Genomic DNA, 24429 nt, shown 5'->3' on the forward strand with positions numbered 1-24429 from the left:
AAGTACCTGACCCTAGTGGATTCATTTGTTGGTCCCATTAGTGAGAAAGTCATTCAAAAAATACGTATTTGCTCTTCTACTACATGCCAGGCATGTGCCAGGCACATACAATGGGAAAACTCCTTAAGGAGTTTAGAAATGGGCTATACAGAGAAGTGAGCCAGCAAGCAATTACAATATGGGAAGTCCAGTGTTGAGACGGCAAAATGTCTGGATGTGGTGGGAGTATAATAGTGGTAAGCCCCTAATCAAGTCTTAGTGGGTATGGATGATGGAGGTGAGTCCTGGAGGAAGTGATGTCTACAAAAAGATTTAAGAACCAGTAGGAGCTTAACAGACAGGAAGACAGAGAAAAGAACATCCCAGGAAGAAGAAGAGTTCCTGACAACATCCAGCAGCATCAGAGATCAAGACGACCCTCTTGGGGGACAGGGTCAGAATGTAGAGTTCCAGAAGGAACATAGTGAAAGATGAAGCTAGAGTCCAAGGAGACAACCAGACCAAGAGGGACCTCACAAGTCTTACTAGAGAATATGGATTCTGTCCTGGGGACCACTGGGAAGATGATTTATTTGTGCTTTAGAAAAATCAAAGAGGCTGCAGAAGTGAGGGATTTGGGGGAGCCCCACATAGACCAGGTAGACCTGTTAGGGAGCATTGGATCTGTCTAGTCCTCATCTCCTTGTGCGTCATTTCCCCTGAGATATCTGATTAGGAGCAGACACAGAACTTAAAGATTATGGAAAAAGTGGCAATTGTGAGTCTTTCCATGTGAGCCCACCAAGAGGGGGTCATTTTGGACATGGAAGACTGCCTTAAGTGACCAGAATGGCATAAGTAATATTAATAATGAACATGATGACAGTACCATGTAAACAACATTTTTAAGGTCAAATATGCAGCAAAATTTAACAGTCATTGGTGGTTCTTTTGACCAACTCCAAATTTTGGATTTTAGTCACTTTATCCAACAGATTCACTTGAAACAATGGAGGTTTTGGACAAAAGAAACAGGCATGTCATGCATCACCACTAGATTTTATTAGAAGTCAATTCATTGGTCAAATAACAGCAGTCTCCTAACATGCTGTGAGGGTGAGCAGAACGTCCTCCCTGACGGTTTCTGGACTACAGAAGTTGAACCTGTGGAGAAAAAACAACACAAAGTTACCGCCTCTTCCTGGCACACAGCTGGAGTGTGACAATGAAGACAACCTCTGCCCCCAACCTCCCAGTCTGAGGGAAGGGCACACCCTGTGCTGGAGACCAGACAATGGCTGAGGGAAGACCTCTTCTACATAAAGGACTGAATTCTTCTTTCCAGTGTTATTTTCTGGTTGCGCAATAACCAAGAGAGAAGCTATCAATAGACACCCCAAAGAAAAAGAAAGACTCATTTGTCATGAGCAGTCACTGAACACTTAGCCCATGTCAACCAATGCAACTAAGGAACGGCAGAGTCACCATCATAAGAAATCAGCCCAGGGTATAAAATCTAATTTCTGGTGTTACGTTGGCTAACCATTATTTTAATTCAATATTTGAATAGAAATGACAAACTTTTCTCATTATGACTGAACAATATGCCTTCTTTTCGTGTGTGCATCAAAGAAAAGAAAGGAAGGAAGGAATAAAGAAAGAAGAAAGAGAGAAAGAAAGAAAGAGAAAGAAAGAAAGAAAAGAGAAAGAAAGAAGGAAGAAAGAAAGAGAAAAAAGAAATAAAGAGAGAAAGAAAGACAAAGAAAGAAAAACAAAGAAAAGGGGGGAGGGAAGGGAAGGGAAGGAAGGAAGGACAGAAGGAAGGAAAAGAAAGAAGGGAGGGAGGAGGGAGGGAGGGAAGGAATAAGGGATGGACAGAGGGAGGGAGGGAGGAAGGGAGGAAGGAAGGAAGGAAGGAAGGAAGGCAGGGAAGGGAGGGAGGGAGGGAAAAAAGGAAAGAAAGAAAGAACAGGCTAAATAATACTTAGGATGCTTTGGAATATTTTTCTTTAATAAAATACCTTACCATACGTAAACTACTAGGCACAGAAAAAAAGTGCTCAGAAAGTGTTTTTTTTCCCTTCACGCTCACTTCCTCAATGACTGGCAGCCTCACAAATAGGAAATTAAAGGTTAAAACTGTTATCAATCAGGGACACAAGAAATGAAAGGCACCAATATTTATATATGATTAAAAGTGAACTGAATTTGTTTTGTAGTAGTTCAGAATTTTGTAGAGTCAAACTTCCTGCATAGAAATTTAGAAACGGTACCTTAATTTAATTATCCATAAAATAAGGATAAGAAAACTATCTACCTCATAGGATATACATTTTTGTTTTAACAGCTTTATTGAGCTTTAATTTACCTGGAATAAACTGTATATATTTAAATCGATACATTTTCACACACACGCAACACACATACACCTCTGAAACCCTCACCAACATCAAAGTTATAAACATATCTATCATCCCCCCAATTTTCTTTCTTCTGCTTTGCAATTGCTTCTTCCCATTTCCTCCAATATTCACCCCTCCCAGGCAACCACTGCTCTGCTGTCACTATAGAGTAGTTTGAATTGTCTGGAATTTTACATAAATGGAATCTAGGGTGTATGCACTCTTGTCTAGCTTTTCATTCAGTATAATTATCTCAAGATTCATCCATATTGTTGAGTGTACCATTAGTTAATTCCTTGTTACTGCTGAGTAATATTCCATTGTATGGACAGACCATAGTTTGTTTATCCATTCCTCTGCTGGTAGACATTTGTATTGTTTCTAGTTCTTGGCTGTTACAATAAAAGCTGCTATAGGCCGGGCACGGTGGCCCACACATGTAATCCCAGCACTTTGGGAGGCCAAGGCAGGTGGATCACCTGTGGTCAGGGGTTCGAGACCAGCCTAGCCAACATGACAAAAACCAGTCTCAACTAAAAATACAAAAATTAGCTGGGCATGGTGGCGCATGCCTGTAATCCCAGCTACTGGGGAGGCCAAGGCAGAAGAATCACTTGAACCCAGGAGATGGAGGTTGCAGTGAGCCAAGATCGTGCCACTGCACTCCAGCCTGGGTGACAGAGCAAGACTCTGCCTCAAAAAAAATTGCTGTAACTATTCATGTACAAATCTTTTGTATAATCATATGTGTTCTTGCCTCAGGGGTAAAAATCAAAGACCGAAATCACTGACTCAGCGAAATGTATGTTTGGCTTTTTAAGAAACTGTTAAACTGTTTTCCAAAGCAGTTGTATCGTTTTTATATTCCCATCAGCACTGTATGATAGTCCTTCACAAGAGTTGGTATTATCGATCTTAATATTGGCCATTTAAATAGGTGGTATCTCACTCTGTTCTTAATTTGCATTTTTCTAACGATTAACAGTGTATCATTTTCTGTTCTTTCACGTTGAGAAATCTATTTGTGTTTTTATATTTAAAGTGCATTTCAGGCTGGGCACAGTGGCTCATGCCTGTAATCTCAGCACTTTGGAAGGTCGAGGTGGGTGAATCACTTGAGGTCAGTTTGAGACTAGCCTGACCAATATGGTGAAATCCTGCCTATATTAAAAATAAAAAAATTATCTGGGAGTGGTGCTGCTGCCTGTAATCCCAGCTACACAGGAGGCTGAGGCAGGAGAATCACTTGAACCCAGTGGGCAGAGGTTGCAGTGAACCGAGATCGTGCCACTGCACTCTAGCCTGGGTGACAGGGCAAGACTCTACCTCAAAAAAAAATTAAAAAGTGCATTTTATATAGCCAGAATACAATTGAATATTGAGTTTTTAAAAATACAGTGGGGTAAGTTTTGTCTTCTAATTGTGGTATTCAGATCATTTTTACTTTTTTTTTTTTTTTTTTTGAGACAGAGTGGAGTCTTGCTCTGTCGCCCAGGCTGGAGTGCAGTGGCGTGATCTCGGCTCACTGCAAGCTCCACCTCCCGGGTCCATTGCCATTCTCCTGCCTCAGCCTCCCGAGTAGCTGGGAATACAGGCACCTGCCACCACGCGGGCATGGTGTATTTAGTAGAGGCGGGGTTTCAGGGTGTTAGCCAGGATGGTCTCGATCTCCTGACCACGTGATCCACCCACCTCGTCCTCCCAAAGTGCTGGGATTACAGGCGTGAGCCACCGCACCCGGCCCCTTTTAGCTCTTTTTATACTCTATTTTGGATTATATTTTATTCCATTTTATCTCCTTGTTTGGTTTACTTGCTATCATCCTTTGTTTCATTATTTTAGTGGTTGTTTCATTATTTGTTTCATTATTTTAGAATTTATAGCGCATATTTTTAACTTATCACATCATACCTTCAAGAGAAAGTACACCAATTCACAAATGGTATAAGAACCTACCAATAGTATATTTTCAGTTCTCCCTTCCCGCCTTTTATGTCATTGTTATATTTTACTTATACATATATTATATACTCCCCAAAATACTGTCATTATTTTTTAAATAGTCAATTTATTCAAAGAGAATTTAGTAATAAGAATTAAAAATATTATGTATTTATCATGTATTTCCTATTTCCTGTGTTCTTAATTTCTTTTAGTGAATTCTTTTCTACCTGGTATCATTTTCCTCTGCCTGAAGGCCTTCCTTTGACATTTCTTTTAGTGTTAACCTGCTGTTGAGGAATTATTTCAGTTTTAAAAGTCTTTAATTTATGGGTATAAACTCCGGGTTAACAGTTTTTCCTTTGCATACTCTAAGATGTCATTTCACTGTCTTCTGGCTTGCATTGTTCCTGATTAGAAATTTGCTGTAATTTTTTTTCTTTACTCTTCTAATGTGTCGCTTTTCTCTGAGTGCTTTCAATATTTTGTCTTTATAATTGGGTTTCAACATTTTTTTATTTGTGTAAATTTAAGGGAACAAGTGAAGTTTTGTTAGATGGATATATTGTATAGTGGTAAAATCTAGATTTTTAGTGTAATCACCTGAATAATGTACATTCTACCTGGTTGGAGCATTTTGATTTTTATGTGTATTGGTGCTGTGCTTTTTTCTTCATGTTTCTTGTGATTTTCTTTGATCTGTTGGTTTATAGTTTTCACCATGTTTGAAAATTTTCAAGGTATTATTTCTTCACATATATTTTTCTGTCCCTTTTTTGTTAGGGTCTTCAAAGACCTAACAAAGGGTCTTATTTCAAATAAATAAGCCTTATTTTTATTGTCCCATGGATCACTGATGTTCTTTTAAAGTTATTTTTAAGATTTTTTTCTATGTATTTCATTTCAGAAAGTTTCTATTATGTATTCAAGGTCATTAACCTTGTCTTCTATAATGTCTAATCTACTGTTAATTACATTCTGTGCATTTTTTGTTTGTGACATTGTATTTTTCATCTCGAGAAACTCAGTGTGGGTCTTTTTCTATATAGGTTGAGCATCCTAAATCCAAAAATAAAAAAATCCATTCCTGAGTGAAGTAACTCAGGAATGGAAAACCAAACATCGTATGCTCTCACTATTATGTGGGAGCTAAGCTATGATGACGCAAAGGCATAAGAATGATACAAAGGACTTTGGGGACTTGGGGAGAAGAGTGGGGGGGCGAGGGATAAAAGACAACATATATGGTGCAGTGTATACTGCTCAGGTGATGGGTGCACCAGGATCTCACAAATCATCACTAAAGAACTTACTCATGTAACCAAATACCACCTGTACCCCAATAACTTATGGAAAAATAAAATATATTAAAAATAAATAAAAAATCCAAAATGCTCTGAAATTTGAAACTTTTGATTGCCAACATGATGCTCAAAGGAAATGCTTATTGGAACATTTCAGATTGTGGATTTTTTTTTTTTAAATTTTTGATGCTCAACTGGTACATATAATGGAAGTATTCCTAAAGTCTAAAGAAATTCAAAGTCTGAATCACTTCTGATCTCAAGCATTTTGGATGAGAAACACTTAACCTGTATATGCCATGCCTTTACTGACCTTTTAAGCAAATGGATACAGGCTTAAGAACTATTTTAATTTTCTCCTCTGCTAATGTAACATCTGTGTCAGTTTTGGTTTGGTATCGATTGATTATTCTCCTCATTATAGGCTGTATTTTTCTGCTTCTTTATATACCTGGGAATCTTTGAGTCAAAGTCAGATACTGTGGATTTTAGAGTTTTAGGTACTTGATAATTCTGGATCTTTATAAATATTCTTGACCTTTTTGTTCTGCAATGCAGTTAAGTTATTTGGAAACAGTTTCCTTACACATCTTGGTCAATATAGGTAAATTATTTTCCACTATAAAGCAAGACTTTCTAAAATACTCTACCCTGTGTCCTTTGAATTATAAACTTTTCCAGACTGCTTGGTGGAAACAAGCACCATTCCCAGTCCTGCAAGAGTAGGGGAACTATTTTCTCTAATCCATCAAATGGATATTTCAATGACCTCCAGCTGGTTTGTTCTCATACATGGGCCAATCAGTACCTTGATGAATATTCAGGGGGACTTTTCACAATCTCTGGGATTGTCCCTCGGCAACTCTCTCCTTTCTGGTATGCTGTCCTATGAAATCTACTTCCCTGGATCTTCTGATTCTCAGCTCTGATTCTTTAACTTAAGGAGTCCACTGGACTCTGCCTGGGTTTCTCCTCCCTGTGATACATCCTGGAAATCTCTCGGAGCAGTAAGCTGGGGCAATTGCAAGGCTCCATCTTGTCCGTTTTTGTCTCTCGGGGATCACTATCCCTTATTCCTTGATGTTCAGTGCCTAGAAAACTGTTTTTTCATATACTTCGTTTGAATTTTTTGGTTATTTCAGCCAGGCCGGTAAATCTGGGCTCTGTTACTCCATCTTTGCCAGAAGCAACGTCCCCTCATTTGGTTTTTATGAGGATGGAAGGATAGAATGACAGAAGCACAGTGCTTGCCTCAGAATTTGGCCTAATACTCAGAAATACTTGGTCTAGTATTGGTATTGTTATGATTATCATCAGATCACCTTTCCTGGTAGTTCACCATGGTAGTTCACCATCCTTTGGCTCCCACACACTCCAGTCCTGGTTGAAACCAAGGATTATCTCCTGGGCCTTCGTCTTCACTAAGAAGACCAGTGATTTGGAAAAGCCTATTTATATTCCTTGATACGTTCACTGTGTTCCTAGCAACTTAAACAGCAATTAGGTGAGCCCGGGAAGCTGGGAAGATGCACACAAGAAGCACTCACATAGCACAAAGCACAGCTGCCAAAGGAAACATTCCTCTCACCTTAGAATCATGAAGCCGGTTTCTCATTCTAACATTTAATTTGTATCAGCTAACACATATTTATCATGAATTGATCAAAGCTGTTTCCTAAAGTTCTACCCTTTTTCCTAAAGAAACAGAAGGCATTAGGAAGGAACTGTAACTAGGATGTAGGCGATCCCCTGTAGGAGGTTTCACTTAAATTAGACTTTTAGTGGGAAAAGAACTATAAACACAGACTCGATACTTCACATATCCTGGGATTTTCATTACTTACTGTTTTCCAGCACTTGTCTCCACTATAATCTTGGATGCTCCCACTCTAGGTAAAGTTGGGTTGATCACATTGTTATACCAAACAAATTTAACCTTCTCCAAGTCCCCAACCTCCACATCTGAGTCAAATTCATTGGAATGAGTACTATCCGGTTTGAGAGTGCCCCTAAGGATTTAAGAAGTTAAAAAAAAATACATGAGCATACATATAAATATACACATATATATTTGTGTGTATGTAAGTGTAAGTGTATGTAAGTGTGTGTAAGTGTTTAGAAACATAAATACATTTATGTTTCTAAGACCAGCTTACAATGCATTTCTGGCTAAGGTGATTGGCAGTACATTTGTCATTCTAACATATTAAACAAATTCAGACATGCATGCTAACTCAGTGGTAGTCCATTTGCCATGAATATCTCATATTAGTCACCTTTACTTTAATAAAACTTCAAACATGTATTAGTCACAATTCCCCCACAATTTAATAAATGATGAGAGTATTCCATCATCTTTTCACATATGCTTTGTGGGCAGACTAATTAATTACTGATCATAAATCAGATGCCAGTTATCAAAGCAAACATGAATGGTTTTATCAGGAAATAGCATGAAAATATTTAGAAACCGAATTCTGAATAGTATTAAGGTGTAAGGATGACATAATTTCTTCCTTTTTCCTTATACATGTCAGTGCTCTACTGCTATATAGTAATGAATAGACAAATTCTTATGTTGATGACATACATTATACATGTGCAGTATTCCAACATTAAGAAGCATTGGCTGGCCACTGTGGCTCATGCCTGTAATCCCAGCACTTTGGGAGGCCTAGGTGGGCAGGTCACCTGAGGTCAGGAGTTTGAGACCAGCCTGGCCAACATGGTGAAACCCCGTCTCTATTAAAAACACAAAAATTAGCCAGGCGTGGTGGTGGGCACCTGTAATCCCAGCTACTCGGGAGGCTAAGGCAGGAGAATTGCTTAAACCCTAGAGGCAGAGGTTGTAGTGAGCCAAGATTGCACCACTATACTCCAGCCTGGGCGACAGAGCGAGACTCCAACTCAAAAAAAAAAAAAAAAAAAACGCGTAGGGCAATATTATTTTACTCACTTGAAAATTTCATACTGCTTAGAGTTTCCTTTATTTCCAAACAAAGAAACTAGTATGTGTCCTGTAACCTTTTTTCCAGACAGTGTGACAGATACCTTATACCTCCAACCTGCAAGGGAGAAAAATTGCAGAATGTCAGTTTGGAGATAAAAGACACTAAAAACAAGTTAATTTGGATCCCACTACTGCCGAGTTTTGAATAATTTATTTATAATTGTGTGTGTGTGTGTGTGTGTGTGTATATGTGTGTGTATGTGTGTGTGTGTACGTGTGTGTGTACGTGTGTAATTTTCTAATGAAATAGTCATAGATATTCCTTTATATGTGTTTAGGGGATAGGCATTAGGTAGCAGGGGCTTTGCAGATTTTTTTCAAAGTTAAGACAGATTTTTTTTTCAAGTCAAGGGACTAAGGAATACATTTAGTTTTCAATTTCCAACCTGACAATTTATCCTTGAAAGTTATAAGAACTTTATGTTAAAAGGTAGTTGTAAAATTGTGAACTGTGACATGTTTTCAGTTTATTTTCATAGATCACCAAATTTTAGAGTACTGCTATCTTTTTGTCTAAATATCTACATTTACTTTCAAAATTCTATAATTCAACTTTTCATTGCCTTTGGGAATGTATTAATTTATGAAAACCAAAAGAACGTTTTCTTGGTGCTAGCCAATAGTTTGCCATTTAGAGATAGCCTGAGCAAATTGGGGAGGAGATTAAATTTGTCTTTAGTATTTAAAAAAAATTGGTAACCCCACTGACTCTCATCCAAATAGTTTTCTTCCTCTATTATTCAGTAAAGAAAACCAGAACTTGTTCCCATTCCTACCACTCCTCCATCCTCTAATTCCCACCACCTATGGAGCCTACAATCCTAAACGTCTCTTAAATCTGTCAATGTCTTTCCATTCTCACAACCTCTGCCATTCTGCCGTCTCTCTCTCCTAGATTACTTTTCTGCTTTTACAAAAATCTCAGAATTTTGTTCAGTGAAACTTTTGACTGAATATAAAGAGGCTGGAGCAGAGAAAACCTTCTGAATTCAGCACCAGAATCAAATGTGAAGAAATTCATTTTTGCAGCATTAAGAGTCCAGGACCCAAACTCTGTTCTGCCCCCCTAATTAGCTATTATCACCTTGAACATAGCATTGAGCATTTTTCCACATTGCAGAGGGGATGTTTAAAGCTTTTGTATAGAAGAGCAAGTATGCACATTTTCAGTGGACATAATAATAAAATATATAGCAATAAGAATATTAGATACAGAAAATAGAAACTTACGTGCAAAATTACTGGCATCACCAGTGTCTAGATAAAATTTCTGGCCCACATCATTTGTTTTCCCAGGATATCTATCAGCATAGTGACCCATCTGTGGGCAGCCTTCACTTGGACAGGGGAAGCACTTGTTCTAGTGAAAACAAACAAATGGTGAATGAAGATGCCCTGTCTTTTAATTGTGTACCATATTTCCTACATGTTGTTGCTATTCAAATATTCTAAAGCCACTTCTGTTCTAATGGTAAATGGGGACTTTAATAGTGTCTCAGCAGCAAAGATTAACAATGCATTTCATTATTCACAACAGTAAGTCACCAACTTCACTGTTAAACAACACAATACTATAAAAATCATACGGCCGGGCGCGGTGGCTCACGCTTGTAATCCCAGCACTTTGGGAGGCCGAGGCCGGCGGATCATGAGGTCAGGAGATCGAGACCACGGTGAAACCCCGTCTCTACTAAAAATACAAAAAAATTAGCCGGGCGTGGTGGCGGGCGCCTGTAGTCCCAGCTACTCAGAGAGGCTGAGGCAGGAGAATGGCGTGAACCCGGGAGGCGAAGCTTGCAGTGAGCCGAGATCGCGCCACTGCACTCCAGCCTGGGCGACAGAGGCTCACGCCTGGGCGACAGAGCGAGACTCCAACTCAAAAAAAAAAAAAGGCGTAGAGTAATATTATTTTACTCACTTGAAAATTTCATACTGCTTAGAGTTTCCCAGCACTTTGGGAGGCCGAGGTGGGCAGATCACGAGGTCAGGAGATCGAGACCATCCTGGCTAAGATGGTGAAACCCCGTCTCTACTAAAAAAATGCAAAAAAATTAGCCGGGCATGGTGGCGGGTGCCTGTATTCCCAGCTACTTGGGAGGCTGAGGCAGGAGAATGGCGTGAACCCAGGAGGCGGAGCTTGCAGTGAGCTGAGATCACACCACTGCACTCCAGCCTGGGCGACAGAGTGAGACTCCGTCTCAAAAAACAAACAAACAAACAAAAAATCATACAATGAGCTGGGCGCAGTGATCCACAGGCTGAGGTGCGTGGATCACCTGAGGTCAGGAGTTCGAGACCAGCCTGATCAACATGGTGAAACCCCATCTCTACTAAAAATGCAAAAATTAGTTGGGCATGGTGGTGGGCACCTGTAATCCTAGCTACTTTGGAGGTTGAGGCAGGAGAATCGCTTGAACCCAGGAGGCAGAGGTTGCAGCGAGCCAAGGTCACGCTATTGCACTCAAGCCTTGGGCAAGAGAGCAAGACTCCATCTCAAAAAAAAAAAAAAAAATCATACAATGAGAGAATGTGTGTGTGTGTGTGTGTGTGTGTGTGTGTGTGTGTATCTATCTTCTATCTATTTTTTCTCTTTTGCCTAATTTCCTCCCACAACATTCATCTACTTACAGCTAGAATTTATTTTAGAAAGATTGCATAAGTAGAACACAGGTTATAATCAGCTTCTGATAAACATAATAGAATTTATTAGCAGAGCAATAGGCTCAAAAGTCAATTCTTTGTTTGTTTGTTTGTTTGTTTGAGACGGAGTCTCGCTCTGTCACCCAGGCTAGAGTGCAGTGGTGCGATCTCTGCTCACTGCAAGCTCCGCCTCCCGGGTTCACGCCATTCTCCTGCCTCAGCCTCCCGAGTAGCTGGGACTACAGGCACCCGCCACCGTGCCCAGCTAATTTTTTGTATTTTTAGTAGAGACGGGGTTTCACCGTTTTAGCCAGGATGGTCTCTAACTCCTGACCTCATGATCCACCCGCCTCGGCCTCCCAAAGTGCTGGGACTACAGGCATGAGCCACTGTGCCTGGCTTTTTTCAATTGTTTTAGCTCATGTTTAGCATATCAAGCCCTGAAGGATTCGGATCCCGGAATTTTCTCTATGTGAAGAGAAAATGACCCAGCTAGCCTAAGGCTTACCGTGAGGTTGATACCTGGAGAAGACATATTCGTATAGGAAAATACCCCTTATTTCTGGACCAAGGACTTATGGGAAAAAGAGATAGAGAGGCAGGAACCAAGTTGGCAGGACAAGTGTCCCAATTCCCACTATGAGGGGCAGGGCTACTCTACAGTAAAGGCAAGTGGCAGACTCCTGGCTCAATGGACCATATTATGGGCTTATCACAGTCCCAGGGTTGGCATTCAACAAAAGCCAGGTGTTGCCTAAGCCAGCCAGGAAGAAATGGCCAAAGCTCTCTGAGGGCATTGCTAGAGCCAGAAGAATAGACAAGCCCAAGAGATCATCTCTAAATACAGCAGTGTGCCCATCAATAAAACAGGCAAGGCTATTACCCAGAGTCGAAAGGAGCCCAAAGACTTTGCACCCATGGACTCCCAATTCATTTCCTCTGCTGAACACACATTGACCACCACCACCAGATCACCTGGCCCCAGCACTCACTTGGAGAGAAGCTTAGAAGGGAGTGCAAAGGTGAAGAAATCTGCAAGACTGAGACATTTTTTCTTATACAACTGCTGAGTATCACTTAAAAGAACTGTTTATATTGTTGAATTAGACTAAGTTTTAACTGGATGAAACTTGAGGCTTTTGTGTTTGCTTCTTTAATTTTTCCCCCATTACTTATTGTTGGGTATTGGGGAAGAAAATAAAAATAAAGTTAAAATAAATAAAGAGGAGGGATCTTCTGTCTCATTGCCTATGGAAGCTGTAGTGTGAATAATATATGTACTCCTTCTCCCATAATAGCTAACATTAATTGAATGCTATTATATTTTTTGCTCTGGGCTAAGCAATTAACATATGTATTCTCATTAAGTCCTCTCACCAAATATGTTGAGTTTACCATCAGTATTTACATTTATACATGAAGAAACTTCTTGGAGAACAGTTTTGCCCAAAGATATTCAGCTATTTAATGGTGAAACCAAGATTTGCATCCTCTCTCTTAATCACTAAGGTATATATCCTGGGTAATTATGACTTCAGTTGGCACATTTGTTACTGGAAATTTTCTTATTAAATCCATAGGTTTTAAATTTTGATTTCAAAAATTTATGGTGCAAAGAAAAGTCAATTAAAAAAAAAAACCCAGACAATAGATGCGTCATATTTGAGATCACATATAAAGAATTCAACCAAGAGGACGCCACTACAGCACACATTGACCTGTGTAGCAAACCTGCACGTTCTGCACAAGTATCCTAGAACTTAAAGTAAAATTAAATAAATAATTCAACCAAGACATCAAGCGAATACCAAATAAGATGAAAACTCAAAAAAAAAAAAAAATCTTGACCATTATGAAATTGCACAGAAACGTCCACATGTCTATAATTATATATTAATAGTTAGAAAGGTCAGCATTTAAGAAAATTTTTCCATGTTCATCAGCATCCTATAGATATTGCTCAGATTTCCATAGACTAATTATTTTTTGTTTGTTTAGGGTTATTTCTAAAACAAGTTTGGACATTTACCCAATGCATACAAAAGTAATACAGATGAAAGTAAACATAGGACATTTCCATGTACAAGCTCATTTCTCTAAAGTGCTCTAATTTATCACTATTTAAATACATATAATTAAAGGCATGTATAAGTTCGAAAGTATAAACACTCATTGAATGATGGCATGTATAGGAAACCACACCAGTCATGAGACGTGACAGTCACAAAATTCTTTATGCGGAAGGTGGAGTCTACTTACAGCAGTGAAGACGTTGTAAGAGGCACAGGGGAATCCAGCAAAGCCATCAGGGTTGACGATGCTATCAGTGTAATATTTGTAGCTTCTTAAGTGATTACAGGCCGCAAAGTCTCGAGTCCCTTCGAATCAGACACAATTACACATCAAGGACAGATTTTATTTTTCCAAGTTAACGTCATATTCAGAATATAGTTGTTGAATAGATTTCTCTAATTAGTGTGAGCTCATGCAGGCATGCAGGTCACAGAACAAAGTCATTTGTAAAGTATATTTGTGATTTGTGATGTAATCAGAAGTTGAGTACTGTTTAAGATTATAATACATAACACTGTAATTAAATGAAAGGTTTAAAATACTGTAGAAGAAAAAGATTGGTTTAAATAAATAAAAGCTCATTCCCTGAATTCGGTGCTCAGAAGTTGACTGAAAATATGCTTTCTTTCCCAGTCTCCTCATGCCCACTTATCCCAGTGAAAACCTACATCTCATGGATACAATTAAAAGTCTTTTGTTACATAAAATGTGAGACCTGTACAATTCCAAAGAATTTAGCAAGTTTAGCAAAACAAAATACAAGCTTTCCCCCAAGATCTCTCTGTACACATAATAGATATTCTACCTTCCCAGATTCCGTCTATGTCCACAATCTGAGAGAGAATGTTCTTTTTACATCCCGGCATTTCCACTCCTCCATTTGGAAAGAAATCTAGGTGGCCCACAACTTGGCTCATTCCAAACCCTGAAGAATCATAAAAATACATGAGGGTTTATGCTAATGTATATAGACTCAGACACTATAACACCCTTTGGGGGACGGGTTGAGCAACTCACCCAAATTGGGGACTATGGGGGCACCATCCGTGTGAATTACATCCACAAATTGGGCATCGCTGGGGTCCAATCGGACTAATTCAGGTGTGCCCTGAAAGCAAGGTTCTGCTGGGTCCAACCCTAAAGTAAAGAGTATGTTTCATGAATTACGACAAGTCCTGAGTACAAGTATTAAGAGGAAAATATGAGTTATGCATGGAAAGGGATGAATGAGTTCTTCTTTACCTGACCATTTGCTGAAGAGGAATCTGCTTCTGGCTGTTTGCTTTAAAGTGAATTTTCCCCAAACCAAACAATATGCCTTTCCTCATGGCTGCAAGTCACTGGGAGAGTCTTAGTCACTAGCAGCAGTTACAACAAAAGAGGTAGACTCTGGGACACACTGGACTAAAAACCACTCAGGGTAAAAGAGTCCCCATTAGACTGTGAACTCCCACAAGGGCAAGGACCTTGGCTTCCACAAATGTCACTGAGACCACAGGCGTGCATTGCACAGCACCTGGCTGAGCAGGCTGTGGGAAAGAAACATTTACAGACTATGGAAAAGAAAATCTTATGCAGATCTCCCCTTCAGCAAATGAACGGATAGGCATTCCAGATTATCCCAAGTCCAAATACAGCCGACTTATCCCAAGGGTTAAAAAGAGAATCACCAAGTCAGAGACAAAAAGGTTGAACATAGATGGAAGAGGAAAGTGGTCCTTCCTTGAAATAATCACCTCTCAGATACAGGATGGTAGCATCTTTCTTATAACCTTACAGAGGTTTTAGAACCTGGGTATCCAATATGTGAGCTCACTGGCTGAATGCAGCCAGCCTCAGGTTTGTAAAATACTATTTGTTATCACATTAGCAGCACACAGAACTGGCAGCCCAGGGCACCCTGACCACCTTTTCCCTGACAAATCTGGGGTTATGTTTGAGGTTTAAGCACATTTGCAATTGCTAATGAAACAGAATATAATTAGTTATACAAATTTCAGCTCCTTGGGTTTAATTATATTCATCCTACTATTTATGAAATTTATTCTATTCATGAAACTTGTCCTTTGTGAATGTCGGTCAATGAGGAAATAGACATGAATAAAATCTCTAGATGTCCTTAATTCACATTTTAGTCACGTGCAATATAAATATGTTAAACAGAGTGCTGTAGACCAAAGATTGGTATCAATGAAGACTTTACAAAGCCTCAGAACATAGCGATTTCTGATCATGGGGTCCAATTCAGAAAATGTGAAAAGGTAAAACATAGGGTTGCACCAAATTTCCATCTTGTATTTCCTTTTAGACCACATACAGGCTGCATTTAGTCTAAGTTTGTAGCTTTCTTTCTTTCTTTTTTTTTTTTTTTAAGGCGATAGGAGTCTCGCTATGTTGCCCAGATTGGCCTCAAACTGCTGGGCTCAAGAGATCATCTTGCCTCAACTCCCCTGGCATCTTTCACTGTTTTCACCAACCTGTGATGCGTCCTATGGTCCCATTGGTTCTCCTTCCAGCCTCCCCAGCAGCGTGGGCACCCAGGCTGTGGCCAATGACGTGCACGTTGGAAGGTGAGTAATCGAACGCCGACTGTCGGAAAGAAAACCTTTTCAGAATGTCTTCAAGTACAGCCATGAGTTGCTTAACAACAGGGATATGTTACAAGAAATGCGTCATCAAGCGATTTCATTGTTGTGGGAACATCATAAAGTGTATTTACATAAACCTAGATGGCATAGTCTACCACCTACCTAGGCTGTGTGGTACAGCCTGTTGCTCCTAGGCTACAAATCTGTACAGCATGTTACTGTTCTGTGTACTCTAGGCTACTGGAACACAATGTAACTAGTTGTGTATCCAAATATATCTAAACCTAGAAACATACAGCAAAAATACGGTATAAATGATTTTAGGCTGGCCTTGGTGGCTCATGCCTATAATCCCAGCACTTTAGGGGGCCAAGGTGGGCTGACCACCTGAGGTCAGGAGTTCAAGACCAGTCTGGCCAATATGGTGAAACCCCATCTCTACAAAAATAAAAAAATTATCTGGGCGTGGTGGTGGGTGCCTATAATCCTGACTACTTGGGAGGCTAAGGTGGGAGAATCACTTGAACCGGGGAGACGGAGGTTGCAGTGAGCCGAGATCGTGCCATTGCACTCCAGCCTGGGCGATAGAGCAAGGCTCTGTCTAAAAAAAAAAAATTCTGAAGTGGTACATCTGTAGAGGGCATTTACCATGAATGGAGCTTGCAGGACCGGAAGTTGCTCTGGGCGAGTCATGGAGCAAGTGGTGAGCGAATGTAAAGGCCTAGGACGTTACTGCACACTGCTGAAGACTTTATATACTGTACATTACTCTACACTCAGTTCATTTAAAATATTTTTCTTTCTTTATGCAATTTTTATTTTATTTTATTTTATTTTATTTTATTTTATTTTATTTTATTTTATTTTATTTTTTATTTTATTTTATTTTATTTTATTTTATTTTATTTTATTTTATTTTTGAGACAAAGTATCACTCTGTTGCCCAGGCTGGAGTGTAGTGGTGCGATCTCAGCTCACTGCAAGTTACGCCCCGTGGGTTCACACCATTCCCCTGCCTCAGCCTCCTGAGTAGCTGGGACTACAGGTGCCTGCCACCACGCCCGGCTAATTTTTTGTATTTTTAGTAGAGACAGGGTTTCACTGTGTTAGCCAGGATGGTCTCGATCTCCTGACCTCGTGATGCACCTGCCTCGGCCTCCCAAAGTGCTGGGATTACAGGCGTGAGCCACCGTGCCGGGCCACAATTTTTATTTTTTTAAACTTTTAACTTTTTGTAATAACCTTTAGCTTAAAACACACTGTATCCCTGTATCAAATTATTTTATTCTTTATATCTTGATTCTATAACCATTTTTATGTTAATTTTTTAAACTTGTCAAAATTTTTTGTTAAAAACTAAGACACAAATACTTGCATTAGCCTAGGCCTATACAAGGTCAGGGATCATCAACATCACTGTCTTCCACTTCCACATCTTGTTCCCTGGAAGGTTTTCAGGGGCAATAACATGCATGAAGCTATCATCTCCTATGATAACATGTCTTCTTCTGGAATACTTCCTGAAGGATCTGCCTGAGGCTGTTTTATTTTTTTTAACAAGTCGAAGGAGTATACTTTAAAATAATTGATAAAAACTGTGGTAAATATGTAAACCAGTAATGTCATCATTTATTATCATTATCATGTATTACATACTGTACATAATTATATGTGGTAGACTTTAATATAACTGGGAGTGCAGTAGGTGTGTTTATACCAGCATGTCCACAAATCCATGAGTAATATGTTGTGCTATGGTATCATGATAGCTATAGGTCACAAGGCAATAGGAATTTTTTAGCTCCATTGTCATTTTACGGGACCTCCATCATATCTGAAGTCCATCATTGACCTACACATCCTTCTGTGGTGCATGACTGTATTGCAGAATTCATGAGGGGCGCAGAGGGAGAACCTTCAAAAACCTCAGTGTCAAGAAGATACACTGCCTTTCCAAAGCACTTGACTTCCATGTTTTTTAAAATAGTTATAATGAAAAATGGAAATGGGTTTAACTTTTAATCTGGTGGAAATACGGCTGTATTTTGTTGTTTTACTATGGAGAGAGAACCCTTAATGAACATGAAGAGTTGTTATCCAGAGATGATGAAGCAAGTATTTGGATTAGAAAGTAAAAATAAAAACAATTATTTAAACACATTCAAGCATAACATTTTCTGTGTTTTTTGTTACCAAATGAGGTTAGCTTGTTATCACCGTGCTTCTCTTAAGAAAGCAAAACTAAAATCAAACAAAACTAGATTAATCTTAAGGTTGACATTGGTAATAACTAGTAAAATTAAAACAAGTACTCATGGAATTTATTAAAAACAACCTACCAATTGCTTGAATAAGTTAAATTAAAAAAATTAGTTTATTAACATAATGGGTTATTGATGAAACCCAAAGCTAGATTTTTTAAAATTTTTCTTTGTAACCAAGGGAAAGGTCATATCTGAGTAGAGAAATGTCTTTATCTGTGATTAAATCTACAGGCTTTTTTTTTTTTTGGAAAGATAATCTGGAAAACCATGTGTACAGGCTTTTATACAATCCAGGGGTAATTACCTGAAGAACTTCAACAAAATATGCCACTTCTGCTCCCACAATCCTGATGTTCTGTGAGGCTTGTGTGTATCCAGTTCGGGAGCCACCTTTCCAGTCCACACAGATACAGTTCACACTTTCCACCTGGAACAGATTCTGGTGGAAGGGGCACAATACACAGATAAATAATTCAGGATCTTTATTAATTACTGGTTAACATATTGAAGGACTAGGATAAATTCCCTCCTTGAGCGACACGATATCATTTTAACCTCAATGCAATTGACAAAACTTATAGTCTGTTACAGATATATAATCTCTGCTAAAGTTTAACATCATCTCCAAACTGGAATTTGACCATAGTGGGAACTGGATTCTTGGGATTTCTACTGTAGCAGATACAGAGACATTTAATTCAAGAAAAAAATGTATAAACTGTATAAAATGTGGTACAATGTGTTGTTCATTAGGTCATCCTAAATGCCATAAGACTACGTTGTCCCTTACTAGAATGCACCCAAGGACACTGTTTGCCTTGTCCACTGGTGTAGCCTCAGTGTCCAGAACAGATTCTGGTACACAGTAGATGCTCAGTAAATATTTAATGAATGAATGAATGAATGAATGAAAGACAATGTTAGGACCCCTTATATAAAGGTAATAAGTTTTTCTGCAGTGGAAAGACTAATCAAATTTTTTGGATGAACGTGTTTTATTGTACATCACTAAAGAGTTATTAATATTTCACACGAAAACATTGCCTACCAGATATCTACAGAAAGCCTTGTTTGATGGCATTTAATTATGGCTTCATGGAGGTCAGTTCTGGAAGGAATTCTGTTGTCTGAGTGTGTTTATGTATAGCCTCTTTTTTTTCAAAAAGAATTTGAGAATAGGCCGGGTGCGGTAGTCACGCCTGTAATCCCAGCACTTTGGGAGGCCAAGGTAGGTGGATCATGAGGTCAGGAGATCGAGACCATCCTGGCTAACATGGTGAAATCTCGTCTCTACTAAAAGTACAAAAAATTAGCTGGGCCTGGTGGTGGGCGCTTGTAGTCCCAGCTACTTGGGAGGCTGAGGCAGGAGAGTGGCGTGAACCCGGGAGGCGGAGCTTGTAGTGAGCCGAGACAGCGCCGCTGCACTCCAGCCTGGGTGACAGAGCAACACTCTATCTTAAAAAAAAAAAAAAAAAAAAGAATTTGGGAATAATGGAACAATCTTAGAAATCATCTCCAACTTTTCCATTTTCAAAAGGAAAAATCCAAAGCAGGGAAAAGATTTGCTAATCATATTTAGCTAAGGAGAGAGTCAGGACTGGACTGTAGAACCTTTATCCTTCTAGTTTAAACTACTTGTTTCTGCATACCAAAGCAATAGTTCTGTCAAAGCCAAATCAATGCAAAACAAAACAAAGCAAAAACAAACCACAATTGCCTTTGGGATCTTAGAAATAAATTGCATAGCCATATCAAAGGAAGCTATATTCCTTTTGAACTGAGAATCACATTTTTTTCTTCACTGTTGTATAAAAATTTATTACTACTCTCCCTCCAGTAATCATCAGCTTTAAATTATTTTGGAGGACAAGTTGTGGTTTTACTGCTTGTGTTTAAACTTGCGGAGTGTACGGATCCTAGAGTGCTCATCTGTCTTCAGGATCAATGGATAGGCTCTGGAGTTGACTCATTCTGCCCTTGGTTTGAGCCAGAGGCAGACCTGAAACTGTGGGCTTAGGAGGACCTTTGTGTCTTTTTTTTTTTGAGACGGAATCTCACTCTGTCGTCCAGGCTGGAGTGCAGTGGCACGATCTTGACTCACTGCAACCTCTGCCTCCCGGGTTCAAACGATTCTCCTGCCTCAGCCTCCTGAGTAGCTGGGATTACAGGTGCATACCACCATGCCTGGCTAATTTTTTTTATAGTTTTAGTGGAGACGGGGTTTCACCCTGTTAGCCAGGATGGTCTCGAACTCCTGACCTCGTGATCCGCCCGCCTCAGCCTCCCAAAGTGCTCAGATTACAAGTATGAGCCACCACACCTGGCCTGTGTCTTTCTTCTTGACACCCCTGAAGAAAAGACTACTCCCTTTGTGCCACAGCAGGTCAAAGAAATTTGATGAATACATGAATAAATACTTGAATAAATGAATCAACGGTAATGTTCCTCAAGCACTAGCATTACTAGGAAAATTTATTCTATTTGATTTTCTGTCTTTTCATTCTTCTTTATGACAGGGCATATAGCCAAAGGCAAATTAAAGAAAATAGGATCACTGCTGTTGAAACAACAGAAGCCAAAAATGAAAACCTACACGGTTTTCCAAGTTATCGCTACTAGAGGAGATCAAAGAGTAGCAAGTGAAAATCAAAGGAAAAGAATTCATTCAGGCAAAATGACACCTCTTGGCGCTTCACATAAAATTAAAAACTAATGAAAAAACAGGGGCCTATAACCAGCTAGTGTGCATCAGCATGAGAGCGTCTGTTGCTAAAATGTTGAAACACCTCCATATCAGTTACTAAATAACCACTGCCTGGATCCACCAAGTGCTTGCCAGCCTCACTGCTCTGACCATCCTAAACCCCCTCTTCCCACCACCACCTCTTTGACCTCTCCTAGGAACTCCAGGCTCAGCAGGGGTCTGAAGATCCTCCAAGACCTCCAAGCACTGTCCTCATTGGTCGGGGCCAGTGCCTTACGGCTGTTAATTAGCACTTTGGAAACGACCTTTCCTTGAGAGATGACCACATCTCACCTTGCATATATTGACCAGCCAGTCTTCTTCTCCCTTGTCTATGAATCCGTGAATAATAAAGCGAGTTTTTCTATTTGTTTTGAAATTGGAGCCACTGATGGTCGATGAATCTGCGACAAGTTCCTGTTTAGACAGAAAAGTGTTTCATGTCAGTTTCCTATAGTAACCAATAGAACCATTTGTACATGGAGAGGGGCAGTAAGTAGAAGACTGCTAGGATTCAGGATCCTTCTGAATAATGATTCTCCCATGGCAATCACAGTATTCACTATCATCACCATGTTGCCATTTCCCAGTCATCACAACATGTTTGCCATTGTTCAACTTGGGATAACATGTCTGTTATAATCTTGGTGGTAATGATCTTTTCTTCATACAATAGAAGGCTTTGTGTGTGTGTGTGTGTGTCTGTGTGTGTGTGTGTATTTTTATATATCTTTATCTATATAGAGATACATATATATAATGGGTGATTACATAAATATGTAATATTGGGAATGTTTATATACGTTATACATATAAATATAGCCCTATATTTACAATATTTATTAAATGTTATAGAGGAAGGACAAGAATAATACGAAGTTAATGAACATTTTATAAACAATTTACATTAAGTAATACCTAAGCTCAGTGCCCTGAATATCTACAAAGATGCAAATTTCACAGCTGATATTTTTCTCTTAAGAACTTGAATACTCAGTATCCTTATTACATAAAACAGGTGGAACTTGGCTCTTCTTCTTTTTTTTTTTTTTTAGACGGAGTCTTGCTCTGTCGCCCAGGCTGGAGTGCAGTGGCGTGATCTTGGCTCACTGCAAGCTCTGCCTCCTGGGTTCATGCCATTCTCCTGCTTCAGCCTCCCGAGTAGCTGGGACTACAGGCGCCCACCACCACGCCTGGCTAATTGTTTGTATTCTTAGTGGAGATGGGGTTTCACCGTGTTAGCCAGGATGGTCTCGATCTCCTGACCTCGTGATCCACCAGCCTCGGCCTCCCAAAGAACTTGGTTCTAAACACAGTGATAGTTCTTACTTGAAAGTTGTTTGGGTTCTCGTTAGTATATAGGAGGAAGCGGGTGTTGACATCTTTTGGATCCCAGGGCAATATATGGAGGGGTCTTTCCACAATTCCTGACCATGGGGAGTCATCACTGAAGCAGCCGAGTCTTTCGTAGCAAACTTCTTTTCCTGCAATCCCCCAGAAGGATATTAGTTTTACAAGCATGCTCTTTTTAATGATCTGTCTGCCAATATATGAGTTAAATTACACTGTGTGGTAGACTTTCCTCCTCTACTACTCTCAACACCCTCCTAGCCACACACTCACAAAACAGCTTTAAAAGACAACACAACTATTCCAGACAGGCTGTTGTTCCTCAATTCTACCACATGGATCACTTCACTCCCCTTGTGTCTCTGCCCAGTCCCAACGTGGGACTCCTTTTAGCCTCTAAACTCAGATATCTTCCTTGGGCTATAGGTGCTCAAGAAAGGGACAGCACTGTGTCCCTAAGCCTTAACTTCTTGTAGCCACTGTTCAGCTGTGGACTTTGAAAGGAGAGCTTAAATTTTATGGAAAGGCCAAAACCGTATATCCCCATCCTTGCTGTACTGCAGGTCATCTTCATTCCTGTGATGAAGAGGCTGTTCACAAACAACTAAACAAGAAATCCATGGTTTAACACAACTCTAGGCTTGAATGTCACTCCATAAAAAAAATAACCCAAAGAAGGGTTCTCTTTTCTAAGGAGGATAAATCTAGATTAATGGTAGGAGTAAGAGTAGTAGCTGTTGTGGGGGCTGCCTTTCTCAAAATCTTACCATGTGCCAGGTGCTGGGCTGGATGGTTTACTAATCTGACCTAATTCTCACAATAATCCTAGGAGATGGGGAATCCGACTCTCCCCATTTTGCAGACAAAGATTCTGAAGCACAGAAGAGTTAAGAATTTTGCTCAGGGTAATACAGTTGTAGGTGGTGGTAGAGCCAAGGTTCAAACTCTTGACTTAATGTCAGGGTTGCTAGATTTAGCAAATCAAAATACAAGTAAATTTGAATTTCAGATAAATGATAATGTTTTAGTATAAATTTGTCACATATTTGTTGTTCGTGGGAAATATTTGTTGTTTATCTGAAATTCAAATTTAATTGGGCATCTTAGATGTTTTCTGACAACCCTGCTCCACGTACCTGTGCTCTTATGCATCTCCTGTGCTTTACTCCTTGAAGTAAAGCTTCATGTTATTACTGCGGCCTGAATTCAGCTGCCCTAGCCCTCTTGACCGTGTTGAAAGGTGAATCTCTCCCAGCTCAATATTTATATTTTTTTCTTACCTGCTACTGCTCCCAGCAGCAGTGAAAGAGTCCAAAGTGGCAGCATCTACACGAAATTAAAAACATGATTGAGTCTGGCTAAGTTTTTAAAAGATCGGCAAGTTTTAGTTCATTTAGCCCTGTCGGGGAAAATGGATAAATGCTGATCAATTAGGCCTGGAAAACATGTTCCCGACTCACCGTGGCAGTTCCGTCAGGTTCCACACACAACCGGATAGCAACAAAAGGTCCTTTTATAGGCGAAGCTTATCTTTTTGAAACCATGGAAAAATGGCATGCAAAGAAAGTCTCAAGGATGTGTTTCTAATTTTAATCATAGATAAACAAAGGTTGACAGAGGAGATAAAGTTTTCCATAGTTTTGTGGGAAGATGAGAAAGGTGGTAGATATGTGATTATGTAAAGCTCAAAATCACTTTAATTCCATTATAGTAAAGGTTCTATATAGTAAAGGTTCTAGTCTTTCTGTCCCTTTTCAAGTTTACAATTCTCTGTGCATGTCTGTGGGCATGTGTGAAACTAAATTGTTTTCACAGATTTGATAACAGCAGTCTTAAAAACAAGTACTAACAGCCTACCAGCTCTTGCCATTTTTGTATAACCTTGCCTTACCCTCAAAAACAGTGAAATAGAATCAATCCTTCAAGAGAGTTCATACCTTCTGGAAAAGCATTTGATTTGTTGTTTTGATAGTCCATAGAACTGATTTATTTCTCAACAATATCATGGAGGAAAGAATAAATAAGCTAAGAAAAGGAATTGGGGGTACAGCCAAAAGCATAGAGGCAGAATCAGTGACCCTACTGTCAGATGAAATGATGAATAAATGGGAAAAATATGATTCAACTTGGAAGAA

General features: G+C 39.5%; 1 protein-coding gene across 1 annotated transcript; it reads right to left on the reverse strand.

Annotated features, from left to right (window-relative positions):
- Window positions 1-1022: 1022 nt before the first annotated feature.
- Window positions 1023-23780, reverse strand: LOC116483124 (pancreatic triacylglycerol lipase). The gene is made up of 13 exons (XM_032176865.2): window positions 23755-23780; window positions 23575-23620; window positions 22274-22428; window positions 21239-21361; window positions 18506-18640; window positions 15827-15938; window positions 14367-14486; window positions 14155-14274; window positions 13536-13654; window positions 9867-9996; window positions 8583-8691; window positions 7471-7635; window positions 1023-1143 (listed from the first exon to the last, which is right to left on the reverse strand). Exons 2-13 carry the CDS (start codon window positions 23618-23620, stop codon window positions 1080-1082), a joined length of 1398 nt encoding a protein of 465 aa, XP_032032756.1. The 5' UTR covers window positions 23755-23780; the 3' UTR covers window positions 1023-1079.
- Between the last annotated feature and the right edge of the window lie 649 nt (window positions 23781-24429).

This window comes from Hylobates moloch, unplaced genomic scaffold, assembly GCF_009828535.3.
Source record: "Hylobates moloch isolate HMO894 unplaced genomic scaffold, HMol_V3 SCAFFOLD_3, whole genome shotgun sequence".
Taxonomy (NCBI): Eukaryota; Metazoa; Chordata; class Mammalia; order Primates; family Hylobatidae; genus Hylobates; species Hylobates moloch.

Excerpts from the sequence above, each read along its gene's own strand:
- LOC116483124 (XM_032176865.2), bottom strand. The coding sequence starts at position 23,620 with ATGCTGCCACTTTGGACTCTTTCACTGCTGCTGGGAGCAGTAGCAG. Across the intron at positions 21,362-22,273 it reads AGAACCCAAACAACTTTCAA|GAACTTGTCGCAGATTCATC; the intron begins GTAAGAACTATC and ends CTGTCTAAACAG. Across the intron at positions 8,692-9,866 it reads TGATGCCAGTAATTTTGCAC|GTTGGAGGTATAAGGTATCT; the intron begins GTAAGTTTCTAT and ends TCTCCCTTGCAG.